This window comes from Meleagris gallopavo, chromosome 4 (genome assembly GCF_000146605.3).
Source record: "Meleagris gallopavo isolate NT-WF06-2002-E0010 breed Aviagen turkey brand Nicholas breeding stock chromosome 4, Turkey_5.1, whole genome shotgun sequence".
Taxonomy (NCBI): domain Eukaryota; kingdom Metazoa; phylum Chordata; class Aves; order Galliformes; family Phasianidae; genus Meleagris; species Meleagris gallopavo.
In genome coordinates this window covers 11,006,092-11,029,622 of record NC_015014.2, presented here as the reverse complement: position 1 = coordinate 11,029,622, position 23,531 = coordinate 11,006,092, and the positions used below count along the sequence as shown (strand labels likewise).

Sequence of the window (23,531 nt, the reverse complement as noted above, 5' to 3'; positions counted from 1 at the left end):
TTTTACAGAGATGAGCTAGCCACTGCTGTGGTATAGCACATTTGCAAAAGTAGCCCCTGCTGGAATTAAGTTGTCCTATATACTGTGTGTGTAGAACTCTTCCCCTTCACAAGAGAGTATATTCATGAGAGAATTTGCTACAACTGAGAAATAATTCTGCTTAAAAATAAATAAACGCTATCATTCATTTGTGAATTATTTCTGTCACTAGTACTGATCAAAGGGATGTGAATATGCATATGGATCCTCAAAGTAACGCATTTGATCAATCAATCGTATTTTAAGAGTTGTTTTTTTTTTTCTAATAGGGGTTATTAAAACTTCTTTTTTCTAGGAATGACTCTGGTTTCACACCAGCGGACACAGTGGCTATCATTTTCTGTTCCACACACAAATCTCTCACCCTGGGTAAGTCAGGAGATAAGCTTCTAAGCAAAACAGCAGTAATATTCGTGCTTTGCTTTCTTGAAGGAAAAAAGTTGCTGTTGATTGCTGACTTTTCTGCTTAAAGGTTTTGTTTTTAGTGTGAAAAGTAATGTTGTCTGTACGGTATTAATAGTAGGATAATGGTTTTGTGCAGATAAGATATATGCTTACTACAGGGCAGGAAACAGAGTTTTCTGAGATTTCAGTGGGTGTACGGTAAGACATCCTCACTTCCAGAGAAGAAAAGGCTTCTCTTTTCTTGTACTGTTGTTCTGTTGCCAGTATTGATAACATTTCAACTTTGTTTCAGAAAACATTCTAAGGTGTATCTTCCCAGTCTCACAGTAAAGATCATTTACTTCAAAACTAGGATGCATAAGTGAAAAATCAAAGCATGGAGTGCATTCACAAATTACAAGTAGACGATACTGTCTTTTGTTTAACATGAGCAAAACATAGGGATTTTAAGTCTGCAGATTTTTTTTTTGTATGGCATTGTTTTTTTTATTAGAATTAATTTATCGCAAGGACTATTCAGATATTTGTCATTTAAAATCCCCTTGTGATGATAAGATGTTCTGGTGTAAATCACAAAATACTACTAAATTGGAGTCCCACTTAGAGCTATCTGATACTGCTTCATCCATTACATTCAGCCAGTGAAATGGCTAGTACTTGAATATTTTTGTACTGTTTTTCAAAATATAAAAACATTTGATGAAGTGTATGCGGCTAAGTCTTTTCAGGATTCTGTCTTTCAGTGATAAATGCAGCTGATGTTAATAAGAAAGATAAGAGCTAAGCCTGAAATAAGGAAAGAACAAGTTAGGACTTAGAGAGCTGAGGTCTTCGCAGATCAGTTTGATGTGGCAAAAGTAAGCTCTGGATTCTTTGCTTCAGCCAGACTTGCGCTGCAGAGTGGATAGCAAGGGTCCTTGGCAGACTGTGGGAGGTGAATGAGTTCGTAGAAGACAAGAGAAAGGCAAATATAATGGGGAGGGGCTGAGGACTTACAGGTCAGTGAGTTAAACTTCGTGGAAAATTACTGAAATGTTGAAATAATTCTAACAGTGTAGGAGGAAACTAGAATATGAGTAGCCCCATACAGCCCCATACATTTGTCAAGTGCATGCTAGATCAAACTAAATTAATTTCCTTGGTCCTATGGATTGCAGAGTGGTAAAACAAGTCACATGGGTTGAGAATATTATGGCTTCTGACGCTATGGTATGGTCTTTGGGATTCAAAAATGATGTGAACCAACTGAAAAGGGATCGGAGGAGCATACCGTAAATGATCCTAGGTCTCATAAACATGACCCTGCAGGAAGGTTGAAATAACTGAAATTCTTTAGAGATGACAACAGAAATAAAGTAGTGGTCTTGAAATGCGTAAATGGTTGATACAAAGTAGGAGAAAGTGCCTCTTTCACAATGGACTTTGAAAAGAAAAAAAGCTTTGTTACAGTGAAGAGGATTTAAGGTAACGGTCAAGGAAGCCACTCTAATGTAAAACCATTTTAACCATGGGATATATTGCCTATGGATGTCTTGGAATCCCTTATCATTGTAGGCAAGCCTCAGTCAGGAATTAGATAAAGTGGAGCTGATTCTGACTTAAAGCAGAAGATAAATGACATTTGAGGTTCTTTCCAGCCAACTGTTCTGTGAAACTGAAGCTTCAACTAGCAAATGAGACTGTAGTTGGCAGGACAGTTACAATTGTATTTAAAGAAAGCAACCCCACACTTAAGTCATAACGCCCTGCTGTTCTTGCTGTTCTATGGAGCTGCTTAGGAACTTAGGACACAACTGTGATACTACACAGGAGAAGTTGGTTGTATTTGATAGCACCAACTTGTAATTCCCTCCTTTTTTTCCCAGTGAAATCGATTTTGTGTGCATTCTGTCAATACTGCTGCAGCTTACCATGCCTCTAAGAGAATAACTGCAAATTGTTTTTTTAGTATTTAAGTGCCGAACTGAGTGTGAGCCTTGATAGTCTCCGGGAGCCCGTGTCTGGTCAGGCCAAAGGCCCCATCACTCTCCTGTGTACTTTGCACAGTGTTCACATGATGTAAGCCTGCATACTGTGCAGAAGCTGACTGGCTTTGAGACCATTCTACTTTGTTTGTTACTAGTACCAGGTCCTGGTAAGACAGGGCTGCTTAAATATGCATTTCTGTGTGAATAAAAAGGATCAGATTTTGTAAAGCTGCAATAAGATGAGGTATGGTTCTGTGCTGATGCTGTAAACCAGATCTGTTAACCAGAGCAACTAGCATTTTTTCCTTCACTGAAGGTGACAGCAGAGAGGATATAGTTTGTTCTTAAGGATCAGCAGTTTCTGAGTGACAGTAAAATCTATAGCACAGTCTTGTCTGCCCTGATCTTAGCAGAAACAAGAACAGACATAGCTTTTTTGCTTTGTTGCTCTGACACGTTCTCAGTGTCCAGGGGTGTTTATTATAGACCATTCAACGAGAAACCTTCTGTTCTCCTGTAGCAGGAAGAGTTTTTCCCTCACCATTTCATTACAGTACCTGAAAGTATAGCTGCATCTCAGGGTCTGGTTTCACATCCATTGTGGAACTCTGCTTTGTTTGCTTCAAGATTCCAGTGGTAGTGTATAAATGGCCCCCCAACACTTGTTCTTTCGCTTGGAAAATGATTTCTCTCAGCTTGGCAGGTGAAGTTCCAGACAGGTACGTCTGGTCCCTTCCCCGGGGAGTTTCCAGTGGTACCAACAAAAGTGGGAGAAGAGCTGACAGCTTTAAAGCTTTAGAAGTGGTAATGGGAAAGGCATGAGAAGACTTTTATAAGTCACTTTCTCCCACACCGTATTATGAAACCAACGAATTCCCATGCAGTGCATGCTCATGAGGCCAACTGCCACTTCTACTGTTGAATCCATGAATAAGTGCTCGCTTTGCGCAGAGATGAGTGCTGTTCCCATATGCTGGGTTTTATTTTGTAGACAGAACAGTTGACACACTTTTTGTCTCAAGGATCAGAGTGCGTGGCGTGTTTGTGTAAGGACAAATTACGCAGGGTGGGTGCCTTTGTGTTTCTTAGTTAGAAGCACGAGCTGATACTTCTGAATAGAGGTGGGTGCTTTGGCAGATTTATTTTTTTTAATATAGTGCATCATGTGCAGAGAAAAAAGATTTCATGTAATGAGTGAAACAAGACATGAACTTAAAAGTAGTGAAGATAAACAGAATACTCACAATGCCCTCTGGCACATTCACCCACACTTTGTTCTCTTTCTCTCCTTCTCCCTGCTCCCATATATGCACAGTACATGTGAGCGCACGCATACGCAGACATTTGATGCATGGCTTTTATTAGTGCATTTGCCATTGATTGATTAGTACTTAGTATTAGTACTTCTTCTATTGATTGATTGCAGATGAAGTGACTATTTGACCTTTAATTATGAGCCTTGCTATTGAAAATGACATTGAGCTATGGCTTCACATAATCCATCTGGAGAGCCCGACATAATGCCATTCCCTGGAGTTCATTCAGTAAGAAGAGAAGAGGCCTCAAGGAAGTGAAAAGCTATCAGTGAGGCTCATCTAAAAAATACTGCAGTTGTTGCTTGGACTTACACAAAAGTTGCAACTGAGTACAATTGTGATTTTTGCACAATTAAGTGCTAGACAGAAGTTTCAACTCCAAAATTAAGAACTGAAATTGTCAGTAAATATTTTTATTTAATACTTTCGTTTATTCTGTAAAATTATTTTATGAGCAGAAAATGTAATACTGCTACATTTTCAGGCGACCACAAGTGTAAATGTCAGTGTGGTACATATAATGAAGGTATTTTCCAACCTACCAGTTCTTTCATCATGGAATTCTTAAAGTAATGCAGTCAAAGTTTCTAGAGTACATAATACTTCCAGGAAATAATAGAATTAACATTGGAAATAAAAGGCGAAGCCTTGACTTTCCTTCGTAGTGTTTTAATTTCAATCAAATTTGCTTTTGAAATACTCAGCTTATTTCTCCATGAGTGCAGCGTTGACAGTCTGTCCCTGAACAACTCTTAATGGCACTGTGTGGTGCACAAGTTGATTCGGAGACAGTTCAATGGCCTATAAGCAGCAGCCAATTACTAACAGCATGAAATTCCACAAAGGTTATAGGCGTTCTGTAAAAGAAAAGTGAGATGATGAAATCAGATGCATTGCCTTATGTGAATATTCAAACCAAACTTTGATATTCTTGAAATGGATTGGCTTTTATCTGCTCTTGGCTAAGAATTGTCCTCTGTTCATGCCGGGTACCAAGTGTGACTAGCTTTAAATATAGGAATAATTCCAGAGAGATCTATGGAATATTCCTGGTTAAGTGCTCTCGGGGAGTTTTCAAGGGTAAGACTTGTGATGCTGTCTTTTTGACTTTGAATATTTTTGTTTGAGTGTTGAACGAGACATTTCTGCTGGTAGCCTATCATACTTCTTTGTGTTGTTAGAGCATATTTGCTTACCTGTTCCAGCTTTTTTACCCAGGTATCTGATAGAGTGATGTAAGTGAGAATGGTCTGCCTACTGCTCTGCCTGTAATTGGTGGGATGCTGACCCCTGGAGATGAAGGGATGTCTATGGGAGAAATACTGCTGGAAAGAGTGAGTGCCTTGCAGAGGGCCAATACATACCCCTCACTTTTGCTAGAGAGTTAGAAACAGGAAGGCCCTGTTGATCCCAAACCTACTCCTGAGATCTCAGGGGATTTGGTGGTTGCTAGAACCTCCCACAGTTTTTGGTACTATGACTCTTTGGGCCAAACCGAAAAGTTATTCTCATCTCTGAGATTTATGTAATCAGAACACTATAAATGTTTTCTACTAGCACACACTGCCTAATTCACCCAAGGTGGAATGTCATTTTGCACGTGCAAGCATTTCCCTAATACAAAGCCCACCACTCACTTGAGGAGTCTCTCCGTGAGAAGTCAAATTGACAGTTCTGAGCAGCCTGTGGTTGCTCGGATAGTCTGCATCAGAGCATCTCTTCTGTGTTCCCTTGCTGCTTGTGTACACAGCTGGGCAAGTACACGCTGCTTGTCTCCTCCATGCCAGGGCATCCCAAAGCTATACTTTCAGGAAGAAAATGCCAAGCATTATGTCAGAAATGGTTTAGTCCGGTGACTTCTATTGGCTTTTGGACACAGAGTAGCTGATTCTGTTTCTTTTTTTTCCACCAGACTTGCGATATAGCGTGTTTAATATTTTGCAGTTGACTCAATTTTTATCTCTCTGTGATTTCAGAAGGGGAAATACAGGAAAAAATTAAGGAATCTCCTTTCTGTTCTGACCTGAAATGTATGTTTCTTTGATTAGACTTCAAATGTGGCTAGAAATTCTGCACTGGCTCCCAGGCTTCCTTTTCATCTGTATACTCTGCCAGTAGTAGGGTTTTTATTAATATTTAGAAAGTTTGCCTCCAGCAGTACTAAAATGTGCATCAGAGGACAACAGTTGTTTACTGTGTTTGAACTGCAGAATCTCACCCAGGAGATCTCATTCACTTGAAGTTTACATCTCTCAATCTCGACTTACAGAAAAAGATCGATGAATAACAATTGTCATTTCAGAGTTGCACCTCTCCAATTATTTATTTGGTTGTGTGTCTTCCCAGATGTACACATAATTGGATCAGACACTGAAAACCAGATTGCAGGTTTTTAATGACAGCATACCTCGTACCTCTTTATAATAATAATAATAAAAAAATAAACACATTTATCTGTCTGTAAAATGATAATGACACTAGAGCCCTCTCAACCCTCCCTCCCCACCAAAAACAGTTAAAGTTAATTTATCTACTTTTAAAAATTATATGATACTCTGCAGACAGCTGACAGGTTACCCTTGGGAAGATCCACGTTTGGACATGACTCAAGATATTTTACTTTTTTTTTACCTCAAGCTGGCAGAGGCTACAAGTGTCACCCACACTAAAACTGCCGAGTATTGAAGCTGATGTTGAGTCTCCCTGAGGGACTTGCATCTACATTTGCCACTCTCTGTGCACCTGGCAGCCAGTCTGAGCTGTTGACTCTAGACACTTTGGAACGAGTGGGTGAGAAGATGTAATAAAAAAAAAGTCACAACAACAGCAGCAAAACTTAGAAATTTTGCAGTCTTAGTATGGTATACTAAGGGAATCTAGAAGGAGGGTCACCCTCTGAATACTGCTTTGACCACTGCAGGCACACAACCCTAACTGCTGCAATTTTAGGATGAGAAATAGTATCCCTCAGTATTTCTAGGTACTGTGCTGTCTTCTTCAGAAGTCTTCTGCGATGTCTGGAACATCAAAGGTTTGTGGTCTCATGTCACAGCATCTCTTTTTGGCTACAGAAATCAAGTAAAGAGAAAATTGAAGGAAAATTCATGCTAGTATTCCTAAGAAATATTTCTCTCTTTATTGAAAGAAATGCTTTCTTTTACAGTTTATAATGAATTTGTGGCATCATGTTTTTCTTTGCTTCAAGGCTGCCGGAGAAAAAAGACTTTTTTTTTTTGTTTGGAGTGTAATCCTTTCCTTCTTATGTTTACAAAAATAATAGCAGTGGCTATAAACCACCACTCACTTGAAGAAGAGGTAAACTGAGAGCAATTAATCAGGAATACTTTATAGGTCTTAATGGAATTGTAGCAGTGGCTACAATATTTTTTAAAATATGTAAACAAAATCCATGTAATCAAACTTCAGTGCTCAGACAGAAATTAGCCTCAGCTGTCAAACTCTGTCCAGAAACTGTTTTGTTAGTGGATCTAACATGTCTAAGCTTCAAAAGCTATTGATTACAAGAATTGTAGAGAAAGGAAGGAACTGCTTAAACTCTGTTTATTTAAACTTCGTACCTTAGATATTTTCAGTGACTCACAAGGAAGATTTTACCCTGTGCCTTGTATATGTATATATGAAGAGCGAATTGAAATTCAAGCAATGAAAAGCACTGAAGGGCTAGGATCAGCTTACAACATTGAAGTGACTGCGCTGTGGTCCCCAATTAAAGATAAGACACATCTAAAGTATGACTTGTGATGGTTCAATTCCTTCTCATGTTCCCTGCTAACTAATGATTACTACCATGTTGTCAGGTGGGTGGAGATGTTTTGGAGCCTGAGGATCTAGTCTTCTGTTGTTGGTGTTAAATGTTTCATTGTTAGCAGCTGGTAAGATTGCCTATGTTGTTCATTAAACATCACTTCCAATCTGAACACATGTTGAAACCCCAGAAATAGACAAACTGTGCTTTCTTTCTTTTCTGTCCTTTGCGTTTATTTACTTAAAAGTTTGACAGAATCCAAATGTGCTGTTCCCTACGAACCGTACTTACATTTAACTTAAATTGCTGATGTATGATGAGTGTAGTGCTCCACTTCACTGAAGACTAATAATTATTAAGAGCATTCAAAGCATGCCAGATTTCCTTCTTTTATATTTTTTAAATCTTTGCTAGTTACGACAAAAGAAATACCTTATTCCATATTTTTTCTCCGTCTTTACCTGAGTGTTAGACCGGCCCAGTCTCTTACAACATAGCGTGATTGTCAGTGAAATGCTTGCATCCTAGCGTAATGGTGTGGGTTACACCGTGTGATCACAGCACTCTGATTCAGTACAGAGCCTTCCCAGTAATTCAGGTTCTCCAGAAGAGGCAAATCATCAGCATAATGTGAAGCCTGTTGAATATTCTGGTAATGCAGTTCTTTCGCAAGGAGGAGGATGAAGGTAAAAGTGTTTGAAGATTAGGGTCTTTGCACACCTTCAACTGAATTGAGTCCACTCATATTGCAGTTTTCCTTTGCAGCCATTCCAGACTCCTTTAGTCTCTTACCAGTCCCTTGTAAAAGCTCCTAAACAGGTGTTTGTTTTAACCTCTTCATGAGTCTGGCTGTTGTTTTGTTCTTTTTTTGTTTGTTTGTTTTTGCTCCCCATTACACTCCTCCCTGAGCTGAAATATAAAAATGTGCAGATAAAAGCAACTCTTCTTCCCCTGATAATATTTTAAGCGCAATCCTGTGTAGAGCACATCTAATTGTGGGTAGAAAGGCAAGGGGAATATCGTCTCGAATACTACTTCCATTGCAGGTTCTTCCTACTCAGATACTTAGTGTCATATTATCAGCTGGCAGTTGTGGTTGTGCTGAAGGATAGTCTCCTTATCCCTTCCAGCACAAGTTAGTTTTCTGTGATAGTGTTAAGCTGGACCATCAAAGTGTAATTGAACCAAAAAAGTGCTGCAAACCGTTGCACAGGCCTGTCTAGCTATAGTGGATTTGGAGTCTCACTTTGGAATGATTATTTCCTTCTGGACAAGAGAGCATGAATGTCATGTATTATTTCTCTCAGTCTTGATCCCTCTGCAGAGTACAGAATGACTCTAAGCTTTACCTCTTGATGAGGGCTACGAGCAGAAAAGCAATCCTAGAGTTGCAGGTGGAGTCGTGCTGGAAATTGATGACCAGACTGTACTCTGAGGAAGTCTTCACCTGTGGAAGAGTTTGACCACCTGTTTTAGGCTCAACTTCCATTAATATATTTTCTCTCCAACTTGATATGATTTTCTATTACATTCGTTCTTTCTTCAGCTAAAATGGCTATACTTGAGAGTGAGCAAATATTTGGATGGTTATTCAGCTATTTCCACACCTGAAAGAAGCTTGTTTTAGGGGAAGAGCGTTTAACTTGAGTTCAGTGCATATTGTGGAAAAGGTGTGGTTAAGTAAATATAATCCCTCAGTGGTTATTTTGTCAGAAACATCTTCTCCTATTTTGATATCAGTATGTGATAGCAGAATCTCAGCAAGGACAGTGAACTTCTACTCCTGTCTAGCCTTCGCTAAGGACAGGCATAGTGTATAAACCTCTGTCTCCTCAAAACTAACCACCGCAATGTGATTTGTCTGGAAAAAAAAAAAGGGAAATCCATAAGAAAGGTTGCCTACAAGAGATTAATGGTATATTGCCATTCTGGTATCTGCATGCTGGCTGTGTTCTGGTAGCTACGTGCATGAACGGCCTCTTTATAGTCCTGCTCCCTGGTCTCACCACCTGTCCCCATCATGCAGTCACTGGGCCACATGTGATGCTATTCTGAAACTATGCGCTAAAATTTCAGGTGCTCATTTGTCACCATCTTTGCAAAACTAAGCTTAGAAAATCCCTGCTTTGGCACTTTAAGAGAGCTTTAATGCAGTATATGCTTCTCTTTGAAGGCTTTTTCTCGGTTTAAAAAAAGGAATATTACTTGGCCTGGAGATGTTCCCATCATATCAACCTCTGAAAAGGTTCTTCGGAAAGACATCGTAGCACAGAGTGTCAGAGAAGCTGCCATTATACAGGTGCTTCATTTTGTGTATTGCAATTGAACATTATGGCAATTGAGAATTCTGAAATGAGTAGAAAAGAGAAATGTAAATCTAAAGATTAAGGATTTTCTTCTAAGTACTTCCACTATCTCTCTCTAACGGTTGTTTGATGCTCTGATTTCTTGTGCTTCCATAGCCTTAGCGGTGACCTCTTTGTTTTTGCACCAAACCTCTTTTCCCAAGAAGAAATGCTGGAGTGTTTTGTGATTTGGAATGCGCTTCAGTAATGTAAGCAATAAAGTTTTAGGAAAAATGGTTTGTTGTGAGGACATTTAAGAGAAAAAATCCATACAGTGAAGTATGTAAGTAGAGCATGTAGCAATAATTCTGCTCTGGGTGTGAGAGATAATGGCCTACGTTTTGGTGGTAATAAAAATGTTCTATTAAGTTCTCTGAACCCATTGCAATGAGATAGAAAACAAGAAATGATGAAACACTGCTTTTGAGGGGAGCTTACACATTCAGTGAGCATAAAATAAACATATTAAAATAGAAAAAAACTGATTTCCAGTACTTATTGTTTTATCACTTCCATCATGGGTATGGGATAAAAGAAAACTCTTACTTGCTTGTTAGAAGAAGAAAGCTCTTACTTGAAGTTTTTACTTGGCAGATGTCAGTTGAAAGCTCTGCTATGGAATATGCTGCAATGTCAAACTCTGTTGGGTAATTTTAGACAAATGTGTCATGTGTGACATGGAAATATGGCATGCTGTACATTAGTGATTTCCCAAGTGTTTGAATCAGGTAGTAATGTGCTGAGAAAGTGCTCTTTATCTTTCCACACTGTGTACTTGTATAGCAGTGGGGAAAGGCTTTTGGTAGAAATTACTTTAGTCAGAAAAGGAATCCATTTACAATATGTGCCTCCTAACATCTTTCAGACAATGCATTGTATTAAAGAGGCATTTTTTGATTAATGTTTTATAAACATTTTTCAGCATGACAGCTTAAAGTCCCTGTAAAATTGTAAATGCGTGCATAGTGCTCGCTTCCATAAAGTCAAATGCCATCTCATAAAGTCTGGCTGGATCCCATCAGTGACAGTGACACAGAATCAGTACCTTGGAGCATTAAAATTAATTTGCTTCATTTATATTACTGCCGTGATAGCTAGATGAAAAGAGTGCTATATTTAAATTCTCTTAAAAATATTTTCAGATGTTTTAGGATTTTTATTATTATTATTTTACAGTTAACTGAACACAGAGAGGTGCAGCAAACCATTTTCATGGACCTTTTACAGAGGTGGTGACCAACTTGAAAAGTGGGAAAGGGGAGCGTGTGGGAGGTTACGTTGGGTACAAAGCTGGAGGAAGGCTAAATAGCTTTCAACTGTGTAGGCTGCTAGAGAAATGCGGGCCTTAAGCTGGGGCTGATAAGCTACAGCCTTGGAGCAAGACTGGAATACCTTAGAGCAATGGAGCTTTCTCATACCAGAAGAGTGAGAAAATTACTCTCATCCTTGCTGCTGTGCAAGGTCATAGATGAAAGTTCAACAGCTTCTCTTCGTTAGCAGTTCTTCAGGTTCATGTGAAGTCCTTGCATGAAATGGGCTGGATGAGGGTGCAAACAGGAAGAAAAGTGAATAGCACTCCGTATCGCAGGCAGATTTCCTTCTCTTCGTTGCTGTGGCCCTGTTGGCAGTTTACTGATATTAGTAGATGTACCCACATTTTATGCTGCTGCAAGTGAGAGCAATATTGAAGGTATTGGGAAGCAAACAAAAAATGCCTAGAAGCGTGGAAGTGGAAGAGTAAGAAGAAGAGAGGAAAAAAATGAGCAGAAAGAAGAAAGAATGTATCCTTTGAGTACTGGAGCCCAAAAGCAAGGAGAAAGATGGGAGAACAGTGAGTGATAGGAGAACAAAGCTGAACAAAGGAGAAGAGGAAATTCAGAATAAAATACTATTTGTCATCTTACTTGTAAGAGAGAGATCTATGGAATGATCTCAGTGCCTTCTCACTTCAGCTGTTCCTCTTTGTGCTCCTGGTCAGGTAAAGTACTGTTTTCTCACTCAGCTGAGTACCACATTTCCACACTTTCCTCATGTCATATGTAGTGAGCGAGGGTCTTTGGCAGAGGAGCCGAACCTAGCTGCTAGAAGCCTGAAGCATCATAAACTGCAACAACGTGAGTTGATGTTTGTGTCATGAACCTTCTGACCGCCGCAGCAGTTTAGAAAATTCTCAGTTTGTATACAATCTTTTTGTCAATTCCCATGTTCTTCCTTCATTGTCAGTCAGGATGAATCGTACTCTCTTTTGAATTGGAAGAGACCATTGAAGGCCATTTAGTCTGGCTCCCCTGCAATGAACAGGGTATTTGCATCTAGACCAGGTTGCTTAGAGCCCCATCCAGCCTCACCTAGAATGTTTCCGAGGACAGGGGTTCCACCACCTGTCTGGAAAACCTGTTTCAGTGCTTCATCGCCCTAATAGTAAAGAAAAAATCTTATGTCCAGTCTAAATCTACCCTCTTTTGCTTTGAAACCGTTTGCCGTTGTCCTGCCACAACGCCCTGCTAAATAATTTGTTCCTTTCCATTTTGTAGCCCCTCTTTAGATATTAACGGGCCTCTCTCAGGTCTCTCCTAAGCTTTCTCTTCTCCGGGCTGAGCAGCCTCAGCTCTCTGTCTGTCCTCATAGGGAAGGTGGTCCATCCCTTGGATCATTTTTGCGATTCTCCTCTGGACACACTCAAACAGGTCCACGTCTGTCCTGTGCTGAGGACTCCGGGTCTGGATGCAGCACTCCTGGTGTGGCCTCACCAGCACAACGTAGAGGGGCAGGATCACCTCCCCTCCACCTGCTGGCCTTGCTGCTTTTGATGCAGCCCGAGGTACAGTTGGCTTTCTGGGCTGCAAGGGCACATTGCTGGCTCATGTCCAGCTTGCCATCCACCAGTATCCCCAAATCCTTTTCAGCAGGGCTTTGCTCTGTTCTTCTTACATCCCCCACTTTATTCTGACAGCAGGCGTTGCCACGACCCAGGTGGAAGACTTTGCACTTGGATCGAAGCAGGTCAGCACAACAGCCTTGAAATGATTCTAATGGCTCTGTGAAAACAGAACAACGAATCCTTTCAGATATCGTTCTTCACAAAGGTGAATGCAGCCTTAGCAATCAATTCTGTGAATAAATGCCCCAGTAATGTTAGGGGCTCACAGGGTGCAGCTGCTGTGTTCTTTGAGGAAACTGAAGAGAATTACAGCTATGCTAGTGGCTTGATAACTATAAGTGATTTGATCCTGTGCAAAATTTTGCCTATGTTATACTAAGCAGAGCCATCATACTCCATTAACGTTAGGAACAATAGGCTATCCATGATGAGGAAAAGAAGAGTGGACAAAATAAATATAAGTTTTATTTTGCTTAGCACCTTTATTCCTTGCTATCTAGCTGAAAGATTTAAACTCCTCTTACTTTATTAGTTTTGTTATAGCAGCATCTGTTTATGTCACTACTGTTTCAGTGTTTCTGTTATAGCTTCTCTTAACACTAGCTCATAACCTCATTTTGAAAATACATTCTGTGCAAAGATTTAGCATACAGCATCAGCCCAGTTATTGCAATCTCACTTTTCTTCCTTCGGCTGAGATTTGTTTTTCATTTTGTTGTTGCTTTTGTTTTGGGGAGCAAATGGTTTATTTTAAAAATCAAACACCCACACCAAATTTCTTCTCTTCTTAAGAGAGGGAGTAATAGCTAGTAAAATATATTTTCCTATGTAGAAACTTGTATCAGTTTTATGCATTTGGAAAACAGCTGTTGTACCGATGCTTGCCGTTGCTGTGCAGTGGGATAAAAACGTTTAAAGAACATTTTTAAAAACAACTAAAATCCTGTGCTGTTTTGTCTATCTTTATGGTACTGCTCCTGATGTAAACACGTGTGACTGTAGTCTATGGATCTCTGTCATAAAACGTCTTCTGAGAGAGCTGCATACTGGCATTGTTGGAATTGCAAAAGTCAGGAAGTTTGTAAAAAGGCAGCAGGGCTTTTTCTTTCCTATAAACGAGGGTGTACGTGCAAAATTGATCGCTTTCTCTTTTCACCTGTTAGTTTTTCCTAGTAAATAGCAGGAACTTTAATTGCACATTACTGGCTTGCATGAACCTGTTGTTTTGACATGTATTTAAATGAGCTGTGAATTAAGAATCTCTTTCCACCCTGCAATCCAATTACATTGTTGCGCTAACTACAGTATTATCTTGTATCTATATTGGATAGTTCCATTTTCTTTTCATTGTTTACTGAAATAGCTTTCCTCTAGAGAATTTACCTTTTGGTCTAGAATTTCTCTTATTTTCCATTCAGAAAACATGCAGTAATTTAAAGAACCTCAGTCACTTTGGACCCATTCTGTTCGTGTCTCCGCCGTTAGTTTTCTGTACAATGCCAGGTTAGTCATCTTTGTGCTCTCTGATTCTCTGTAGGAGTCCTGTTCAGCTTACTAAAGTACTGTGAGATCTCTGGATGAAACTGCACTACCAAAACACCAGGTGCTGTCATGTGAACATAAATATAGCAATATAGTTTATTTTTTCTGTGGTTAGAAAACAGAAAAAGACCCACGAGGGTGTAGTTGAGACTTGGAAACAGGTAATAAAATCATTATCTGTTTACAAAAACACTGTGATGGGCATTGGGAGCAAATTACACTCCATAATATAATGCAAATGCCCGTTTAGTTTCTGTCCAAATACTGTCTAATCCCAAGCGCTAGAGATTAGTGTTAATACTAAGCAGTTCTGTTGTGTTGATGATAGGTCCATGATACTGTTTTAAGGGTAATAACTTATTAATATTGAATTAAGCATGCAAGCCTTTATTTGATTCAGTCTTTCGCTGGAAATAGCCCTCTAGGACAAATCTACTCGTATGAGGATGAAATTCTTAATAGTTTAATATGATGAAACTAGTTAAAATATCTACAAGAAATTGTGCTGTGGAAACTGCAGGTTTCAGCAAGCCTAGATATGTGTGAACAGTAATGGGCCACTGGTGGCTCATTATCAACAAACTATGTTTCCTCATATAGGAAGGAGCCTGCTTTTATTGAGGGAAGTCTGGAAGGGTCTTGAGAACAAGAATTTATTCAAGATAGATAGAGATTTATGTAAATATGGCAGCTGTGGTTGATCAAAGTCATCTACTAGTGGGTGAATGGAGGGGCATGGGCCACAATGCTCAGCTTGTTGTCACTGCTAAGAAAGAAGACTCTTAAGTAAGCTCTGTAAAACCTCCTGCTTAGACTTGTTGGTTGCAAAGTTGATGGTGGTGGAGGATTCCTAGAATGACGTTTTCCATCAGGGAGAAAGTAAGATATTTTCTCAGGGGGTTCACAAGGAATAGCAGCAGATCTTGTCTGCATCTATCTGAATGTCTGGCCAAATGAGATGAGATGGCTGCAGGTATTGCCTGCACCCATGCTTTCTGGAGCATGGTGACAAAACTGCAAGATTTCAGCAGATCATTTTCGATAATAACATGTTCAAAGTCAGTGTAATCAATTTCATTACCACAAAACTAAATCAAATTTAATCTTACATATTACTTCATCAAGTGGGAAGGTTACATATGGAGATGTCTAATAGAATTAGCACTGTTGAATACAAATTCAGTCTCTTTGGGAAAATGGCCTACGTCTAGCTCTTAAAACTCACCTCTTCCAGCAGCTAAGAACTTCTGTAACTCCACTTGCTCCCTGATTGGTCACAGGTATGACTACTTCATATTGCTCACTCAGTTCACTGAATCTTTTCTTTCTCGTGCTCTCTTTTCTGAAACATACGCTTAGCAGAGTTTTGTTCTCTAACACATGAGCACTTACCTGCACAGTTCCTGACTCTCCACTTTGCGTGAATCAGTTTAAGCAAGGATATCTGTAATTTGAGTACTTACTGGCAAGGACTATACCAGGGAACCCTCCTCTGGTAGTGAATGGAGTGAAGAAGCAGGAGCTGGGCGATCCTCTGGATGGAGAACAATCACAAAAATGTAAAACAGCATAGCAAGGGGATATGGAGTAAATAAACAGTACAGAGATACACTCAGTAACTGAACATTCATACTGTGACACAAATATATTTCACATCAGCAGGAGTTGGCAGCTATCAGCATCATCAGAGAAAATATTTTGTGGCATCCCCCTACTTCTTTTCTGGCACAGAACTTACGCAGCCATATATGTCTTGTTGTTGTTGTTCATTTTCTTCCAGGTTTGTTTTGCATGGTTTTTTTTTTTATTTTTTATGTAAAACTTCATTTTGGTTTTGGAGTTCTTTTGTGTTTTTTTCAATTTTTTGGGGGGGGAGGGGTAGGGGGTTAAATTTCAGAGCAACATAAAATGCTTTGCTTTTCTCTTTGATTCTCTTTAAGAGTCCATCTTCTGTTTTTCTGCTTGCAGGGATTCCCATGCTGAAGATAGTATTTGCAGGTTATGAGCACTTATCCTTAATTTCTGTCCCCTTACTCATCTATCATCCCGCTCAGATTCTTCTTGGCAGTCTTTTGGTACCAACAATAAAATCTTGGATGGTTTCTAGGCAAAAGGTAAGAATTGCTTTTCTTTTTTGGAAATTTATAATGGAAAATCAGCTATGAGGAAAAAATATCTAAACACAAATCTTAAACTTCTCAGCTTTGTTCTTGTGGAGGTCATGGTAGGGATTTTTCTGTTTTTTACTTAGACAACGATAGTCACATTCGTGACATGTTAAAAAGATTGAACTTTATGGTCCTTATCTTCATAAAAGTCCGAATGCAGAATTTAAACCTCCACAGCTTGTACATTTCACTGCAGCGAGCGTTCAAATTATGAATCAAAATTTTAGCCAGTAAAAATGGTTTAGTCTTTGGATAGTAATCGCTGCCTTGCATCCCTCTTGTGGAGATGTGATGGGATCTCTCGTGAAGGTGTGAAAGATGTGAACTCTACTGGCATGAGAGTTTCAGGAATCAGCTAAAATGAAGGCCCTTTGGGAACTGTATTGAAACAAGATGAAAATGTTTTGTATTGTTTGTGAGTTTTTTTGGGGGGGAGGTTGTTTTTTTGTGTTGTGTGTATAGTTTTTACTTGGGTCACCCTTTAGAGTAGCCAGAATTCTACAGAAGTTTGGTGCATCGCATTTCATGTCAAAGATGTGGAATAGCCATCTCTAGACCAACCTAGAGATTTTTGCACTGGCATCACTGAGTCATCATCCCTGAATGTGTTTAAAAGCTGTTTGGATGTCGTGCTCAAGGGCGTGAATTAGCAGAGGGTTGTTAGAGTCAGGGTAGTATGGTTAGGTTGTGGTTGGACTTGATGATCTTTAAGATCTTTTCCAACCTGAGCAATTCCATGATTCTGTGATTCAGGTTGCATTTATTTCAGTGCTGATTGAAGCTATTCACATATGAGAGCCATTCTGTGAAGTACACGAAACTGCGGTGGTTTCAGTCATGTTCTCAGAACAGTAATAACCACACAGCTGGCTATTCTTTGCCACTGATTATAATTCTGTCTCTAATGTTCGGAGACGATAAAGACCGAGAAACTGTGACAACTGAAGTAGTTTTAGATGGTCGTGCTAGGTAAAGGCTGAGTCATACTGTAGAAGGCCCAGCTCCACCAGTACTCCTCATTCTTCACTTCTTCGGTGAAGACTACTTTTATCTTCTGTGTTTCCAGTTTTCAGCAAAAGTCAACAGACCAGCATTTTAATACTTCACTTCAGCAAAATTACCTTGTAATTTGAATGCTAGATCCTAACGTAGTCACTTTGTGTTGCACCATTTATGATTATCTGAATTATAAAAAGCAGGAAAGCTCCCAGTTTTCCAGCAGAGAGTCCAGAAATCAGGTCTCATAAAGCTGCGTTTATCTTAGCATTCCCAAATGGAAATTTGTAAATCATACATAATTTCACAAATTCCAACAGTCTGAAGCAATGATACTCGTTTTTAATTATCAGAAATAATCGGAGATCAGATTGCATAAAGAAAATAATGTGCTTCACCTGAAGAGCGATAGCCTGAAGACACTACCAGTGACAGAAACAATCCCTGCAATGCAGGTTTCTCTTCATTGTCTGACTGCTCCCTGCTGCCAAGACCTGCAGTTGGCTGGAGTTCATCCAGACCTCCCTGATGCTCAGGGGTGGTGAGGGCCTTTAGGGACTGCTGTCAGTTGCTGGAAGTTAACACAGCCTTTAAACAGGGCATCAGAAAAGTCAACCAGTACTGCCGAGATTTACAGTTCACCAGCACTAGTTTCTTATTCATTAAGCATCAAATAAACCTTCTGTGCTAATCAGACTGTAATGCTACCATAGAACCACTTTGGGGAATTGTTGTTCTGTTGCAGCAGTTTCTTCAGTTGGCCTTCTCTATTATTCACAAATGTTATTTTAATTACTCTCATAAGAAAAATCAATGAGGTTGGGTTTGGTACGGTTGCAATAAGTATAATAGAAGTGAATGTTGTGACTGGATAATGGTCTTCCGCTTTGAAAATAAACATGTCATCATCACCCTTGATGTTTATTTTCTTTAAACACCTTGGCTTCATTTTGGCATCTCTTGCAGGGGGAGGTGGTTATCCAGTCACAGTACTCAACTGCAGTGACATTCTTACTTAATTATGATAGTACATGTGATCTGGTTGTATGAAATTGAATTTAAATATTTAGAGGTTCATCTACACTAAGGTATTTCTAGTTTGTAAATATGGCAGCAGAATCTGCCAAACTACAAAGTTGAATTGTTTTCCCAAACAAAATGTGAACTGCTATCTCTCCCGAGTCTCTTGATGAATGATATCCAAAAGACTAATCTCAAATGGCTAGATTTAACAATAGTTAAATGCTGGTGTTTCTGAAAGCTGGTGTTTCTGAGGGGAATAAAGCCTATTTATTTTTAAAGGATCGGATTTTTTTAAAGGGTTTACATTTGTGCTAGAATGTTTTTCAAGCAGTGCATACAAGCTTTAAACGTACAATATTAAAGGTTAATATCTACAATAGGAAGATCCATCACACTTATCTCTCAGACTGAATTTTGCTTGTTTAGCCAGCTCTCCAGAAATGATAAGTCTCTCAAGCAAATGCCAGTCTGTCAGGACACTTCCCCCAGGAGGACATGGAAAACACCGGTTCCAAAGTTCATGAACTTCCTTCTTGCTCAGGCCACAAAAAAGCACCGAGCTTTATTTTATTGTGCAGCACACCAAAAGAACGCATATTCTTCACAGTGCCCACGTGTGTATACAGGAGCAGCTGAAAACCTCATGTCTTTTAAGCCTGTCACACTTACCTTCTAAGTTAGTGAGGGTGCATCCTGCCAAAGTGGAAGGATGACCAGCTATCATTCAAGTTGAACCTCACACTGCATAGTTTACCTACTGTAACTGACTGACCCTTCTGCACTTAAAGGTTTCTCCGTGGATTTTGTTTCCTTCTAAAAATGTTTGGTATAAGCAGACTAAAGCTGCAGCCATTGTAAACAAAAAAGTCTGGTATCACTTGGGATAAGGTCTCCATCTCTGAATGGATGGACATGGCTTGTAGTTACCTTTCCTCATATGTGAAAGTAACATCCAAAGTGGGTGACATCCACCACTGCAGCAGTGACTAGGCTCTGGGTGTGCTTTGAGCCATGTGAAAAGAAGGCCCAAGAATACAAAGGTGTTTGCAGAAGTTTTCTTCACCGTCTTTCCCTGAGTAACTCAGAAGCTTTTTTTTATCTGTGCCACAGGTGGTTTCTTCAGTGTTCTTCAATAATTGCTTTCTAAAAGACATCTGAAATCCATTCCAGCTTCCTTTGCTGGTGGTCTGGCCATATTCCTTATCATTCCTTTCTTAAGGCTGTCTGTTGTGATGGGCTACCAGAGATGCAAAGATATCTCAAAAGCCAGAGTGGCCTGTCAGCTGCATGCTGATACCTCACTCAGCACCCCAGAAGAACCTGGAGCATTTTGTCACCCCTTAATAAAAAGTTTGTCTTGTATTGTCAGGCTTTTAAGAATATAAGAAAGTAACTGCTTTTGTTTTTTATGTTCACAGGCACTGAAGTTAACCAGGCAACCCAAAGTACCTGTGAAGGTATAATGATGGAGATGGCCGGTGTCACAGTGAATGTATATATGTACTATACTGTACACACAGATGATTGAGACAACTGGGTATTTGTGAATGTTGCATCAGTGCATATTTTATTTTTATATATATACATATATACATATATATATAAAAGATACCCTTTAAGTGCCTTACAGATGCATTTTTGGCAAAAACATTGTTTCCAGAAGCCGCTTTGTTGGCTACTGCAAAAGGTTTGTACAGTATTTTGAAGTTCTTTAGTTTTTATTTTTCTAACAGAATGAAATGAAGAGGTCATGAATAACAGCTGTGTTTCTTCCATTGCCCCTGCTTTGGAGCCAGGGTGCACCAGCTGTAAGTAGCCAAAATGACCAGTAGCCTATCCCACTGCTGGCTTACCCTGGAGAAGAGCTTTCTGAAGGGTTTTTTCAAGACTGACTTGAATGCTGTGTGATTCTGTTACACTCCCTAGTCATATGATTGTGACATGCCTTTTTCTTCTAAGTTTGTGTATACTCAGCATGGGGCCATCCATTGGATAGAAGCTGAGAAGCATGAATTATTTGCATTTGTTGACACAGTTGTCTAGACATTCCTTCAAAGTTAATGGTTTCTCAAGAAAATTCTTTCAATTCCATTGTATGATATTGTGCCATTGTATATCTTAAATGCCTCATAAGCTTCTTCAAAGAACTGATCTGGTGCTTGGGTTATGAGTGAAGTATTTGTGTTTGCAGCTAGGAGATTTTTTTTATAATTTACCCCTAAAGAACGCAAATTTTTCTTTCTTTTTTTTTCCCTTCCCTTGGTGCAATGCACAGAGATCTGCAGTGACAGAATTTAGGATGCTAATATTGAAGCAGAGTCTCTATTGTAGTAAGCTGAGCTTTGTTTTTTACATTGCTGCATTGGTAATGAACAATAGCTTGTGAGGACAAGAGTTGACAATTATTTTTTTTCTAATTAGAAGGATCCTTACAGTAACAGGAACACTATCATTGCTAATTTGACAATCCATCACAACTTTTTTAAGAATAAAATGTTACTTTATTAAAAAAGCTATATAAAACGCATACAAAATATCACTTCTAAGAGGAGAATTGAAGAGAAAGGAACATTGGCGTGTATTTTAAGCACCTGGCCAGCTCTGCATCTTGTCTGGGAGATTAGGATTTCAGAAGACTATCTACACTGGGCTCTGAGGGGTACCCATCTGCAAACACTGTGCTGGCAATTGTACATTACAACATTAAAAGGAAGGAAAGAAATAGGTCAAACGGAGATCGATGTGAGTGCAGAAGTGTCACGTGTGTCAGGGTTAACATCGCAGTTAATGGTGCAGCTGAGCAGATCTTTAGCAGATGTAGCTCTGATAAGGCTGTAGACATTTGCACAAGCTGAAGGTCTTTTTTTATTAGGAAAGGTACATTAAATACATATCTTTTTTCCTTAGTGAAAAAAGAAGTGGTTGATATATTTACTGTGTTATCTAGCCTGTCATTCCTGTGAACAACAGGAAAGCAATCTGACGCCCATCATGGGTGCTTTCCCTGATGGTCAGTTAGTGCAAGACTGTTGTGTTACCATTTCTCTGAGAAACTGTTAGGAGCCGGCAGCGTCACCTTTATTCAAAATTGTTGTCGACAATAAAGAAACCACATAACGAAGGTATGTGATGTGGTCGCAAGCTGATTTCTTTTCATTCCTTGGAGAGGAGTCAAACTCTGCCCACTGTCCGCATCCTCCAGGGCTGAGCTCTCTTCTCCGTAGCCAGAGATACAAAGGGCAGCGAGCAGCAAGCTCACAGTTGTGATCACTGAATGTCTTGATGGCATAGTCAGATCCACCAACAGGCTAACCTGGGTGCTTGACGGGAGAGAGTAACATGCATGTTCTTGGGCCGTTTCTTTAACACACTAATCAGAAATTGGCTCCTTGGGCACTAAAATTCCTTTGTCTGTGCTTGCAGCAGAGTCTGGACTCAGGATGGCTTCTTTTTGTTCTATTTCTATAAATCCAAACTTCCAGAATATGTAAGGAATTAATCACCCATTGAAATCAGTGTCTCTTTCTGTTAGTTTTGAATGGTAAAATAACATTCCCGGCAAGTGATAGTCTTTTTGTTGTTGTTGTTTTAGTTGTTGTTGTTTTAATCTGAAGGAAAAGTTCAAGCATACGATGAGTGTGGTTGTGTTTGATGCTAAATAGTTAGAACACTGCAGCTACCCTTACTGAGCTACGTCTGTACTGAATCTCCTATCTTCAGTACAACCAACTACTTGTTTAGATTCCACTGAAAACATCCTTTTTTTCCTTTCAGTATTTTCTGCATTTAAAAATATTTCCAATTGTTTTAAAGTGGAGTTCTGTTAAAGCCTTTACCAAGTCACTGTTGATTGCTTTGGGCAGCATAATATTGTGTATCAGCATTGGAGGTGTTCATCTAAAGGGAATACAAAGCACAACTGCAATGCACATTTTAAAACCACGCTTCATGAAACTTAATTATGCATATCAATTCTGTTTTGTTTAAAGACTGTTGTTTGTTTTATGGCTTTTTTGTTATGCTTAATGCCCTTAATAAACAGGATGATTTTGAATTTCATTTGGCTAACAGGAAAACAAGATAAAGTCACTTATCCTTTGGGTCAACTTTTTACCCATTACCTACTTTGTGTTCTCTTGCAAGTTTTTTAAATTAGTTTGTCTTGTCCTTTTTTAAAACTTTTAAAAATCTGAGCTGTTTAAAAATATTTAATGAACTAAACTTGGAGAAATAAGGAATACTGCAAACTATAATCAAATGGAAGTTAATTTATTGAATACAACAATGTTTCAGTAGAGGGTTAAAATAGTTTGTTTTTTTAGCCTTAGATTTAACTGAGGGTTGGTGATTAATGTAATCAGGCAAAACTGATGGAAAGTGAGAACTTTGTATATAAAACATGAAGATTTTCTTAATCATTGATGCTTCTTAGCTTCCTCGTATCTATAATCCCACTTAATTATATCAGAGGGAAAAAAAGCCACCAAGACAATAAAGCGATACTTAGAGTTCACAGGGAGCCTTTGTAAGTTGTGTTGAGTCTCTCAAAAATGTTATCTCCCCTTTTTTGCAGTACTTGAGAAGCTTATGATGGCGCCAGTAAGGTCCAAGAAAATAATTTTTTATGTATTCAAAAATACAGTTCTTTATTTTGTGGTTGCATTTTTTTCTCGTGTAACTTCTAGCTAGTGTGAATGGGTTGTGCAACAGAAAGACCACAGTCTCAGCAGAAGCTGGGCAGTTGTGCTTGTTCACAGACCAAAGAGGAGTAATCCGATAATTTGGCTTTACTGTAGTCCTCTCAATTACTCTGACAGTCAGGGGGAGAGCCGCTTTTAGTTTTGTGTACAGTTTTCTGTGAAAATACCTTGACAGCAGGAGGTTAGAAGTTAAGATGAAATATTGTCTGTCTGCAAGCACATTTATCTATGTGTGAGTGCGTATGTGCATAAGATATGAGCAGTTACACATGTAGAAATGCTAGGGAGGACCAAGCCTCTCGTATATGTTTTTTGCAGGTCTTTATATGGAGAAAGAGCTACTTTTTTATGTTATTATGACATTAAAAATGAAATTTCAGTCA

At 39.2% G+C, this 23,531-nt stretch overlaps 1 protein-coding gene across 2 annotated transcripts in view; it reads left to right on the top strand.

Moving 5' to 3' along the window:
• The window catches only part of SLC10A7 (solute carrier family 10 member 7), a 147,809-nt gene extending 124,278 nt beyond the window's left edge, over positions 1-23,531 (top strand). For both annotated transcript variants that reach the window (XM_031553018.1, XM_031553019.1), the window contains 3 exons: positions 335-408; positions 16,230-16,375; positions 19,867-23,531. In XM_031553018.1, the coding sequence (XP_031408878.1) occupies positions 335-408; positions 16,230-16,375; positions 19,867-19,911 (265 nt within the window). In that variant the 3' untranslated portion in view covers positions 19,912-23,531. The remainder of the gene's footprint in view (positions 1-334; positions 409-16,229; positions 16,376-19,866) is intronic.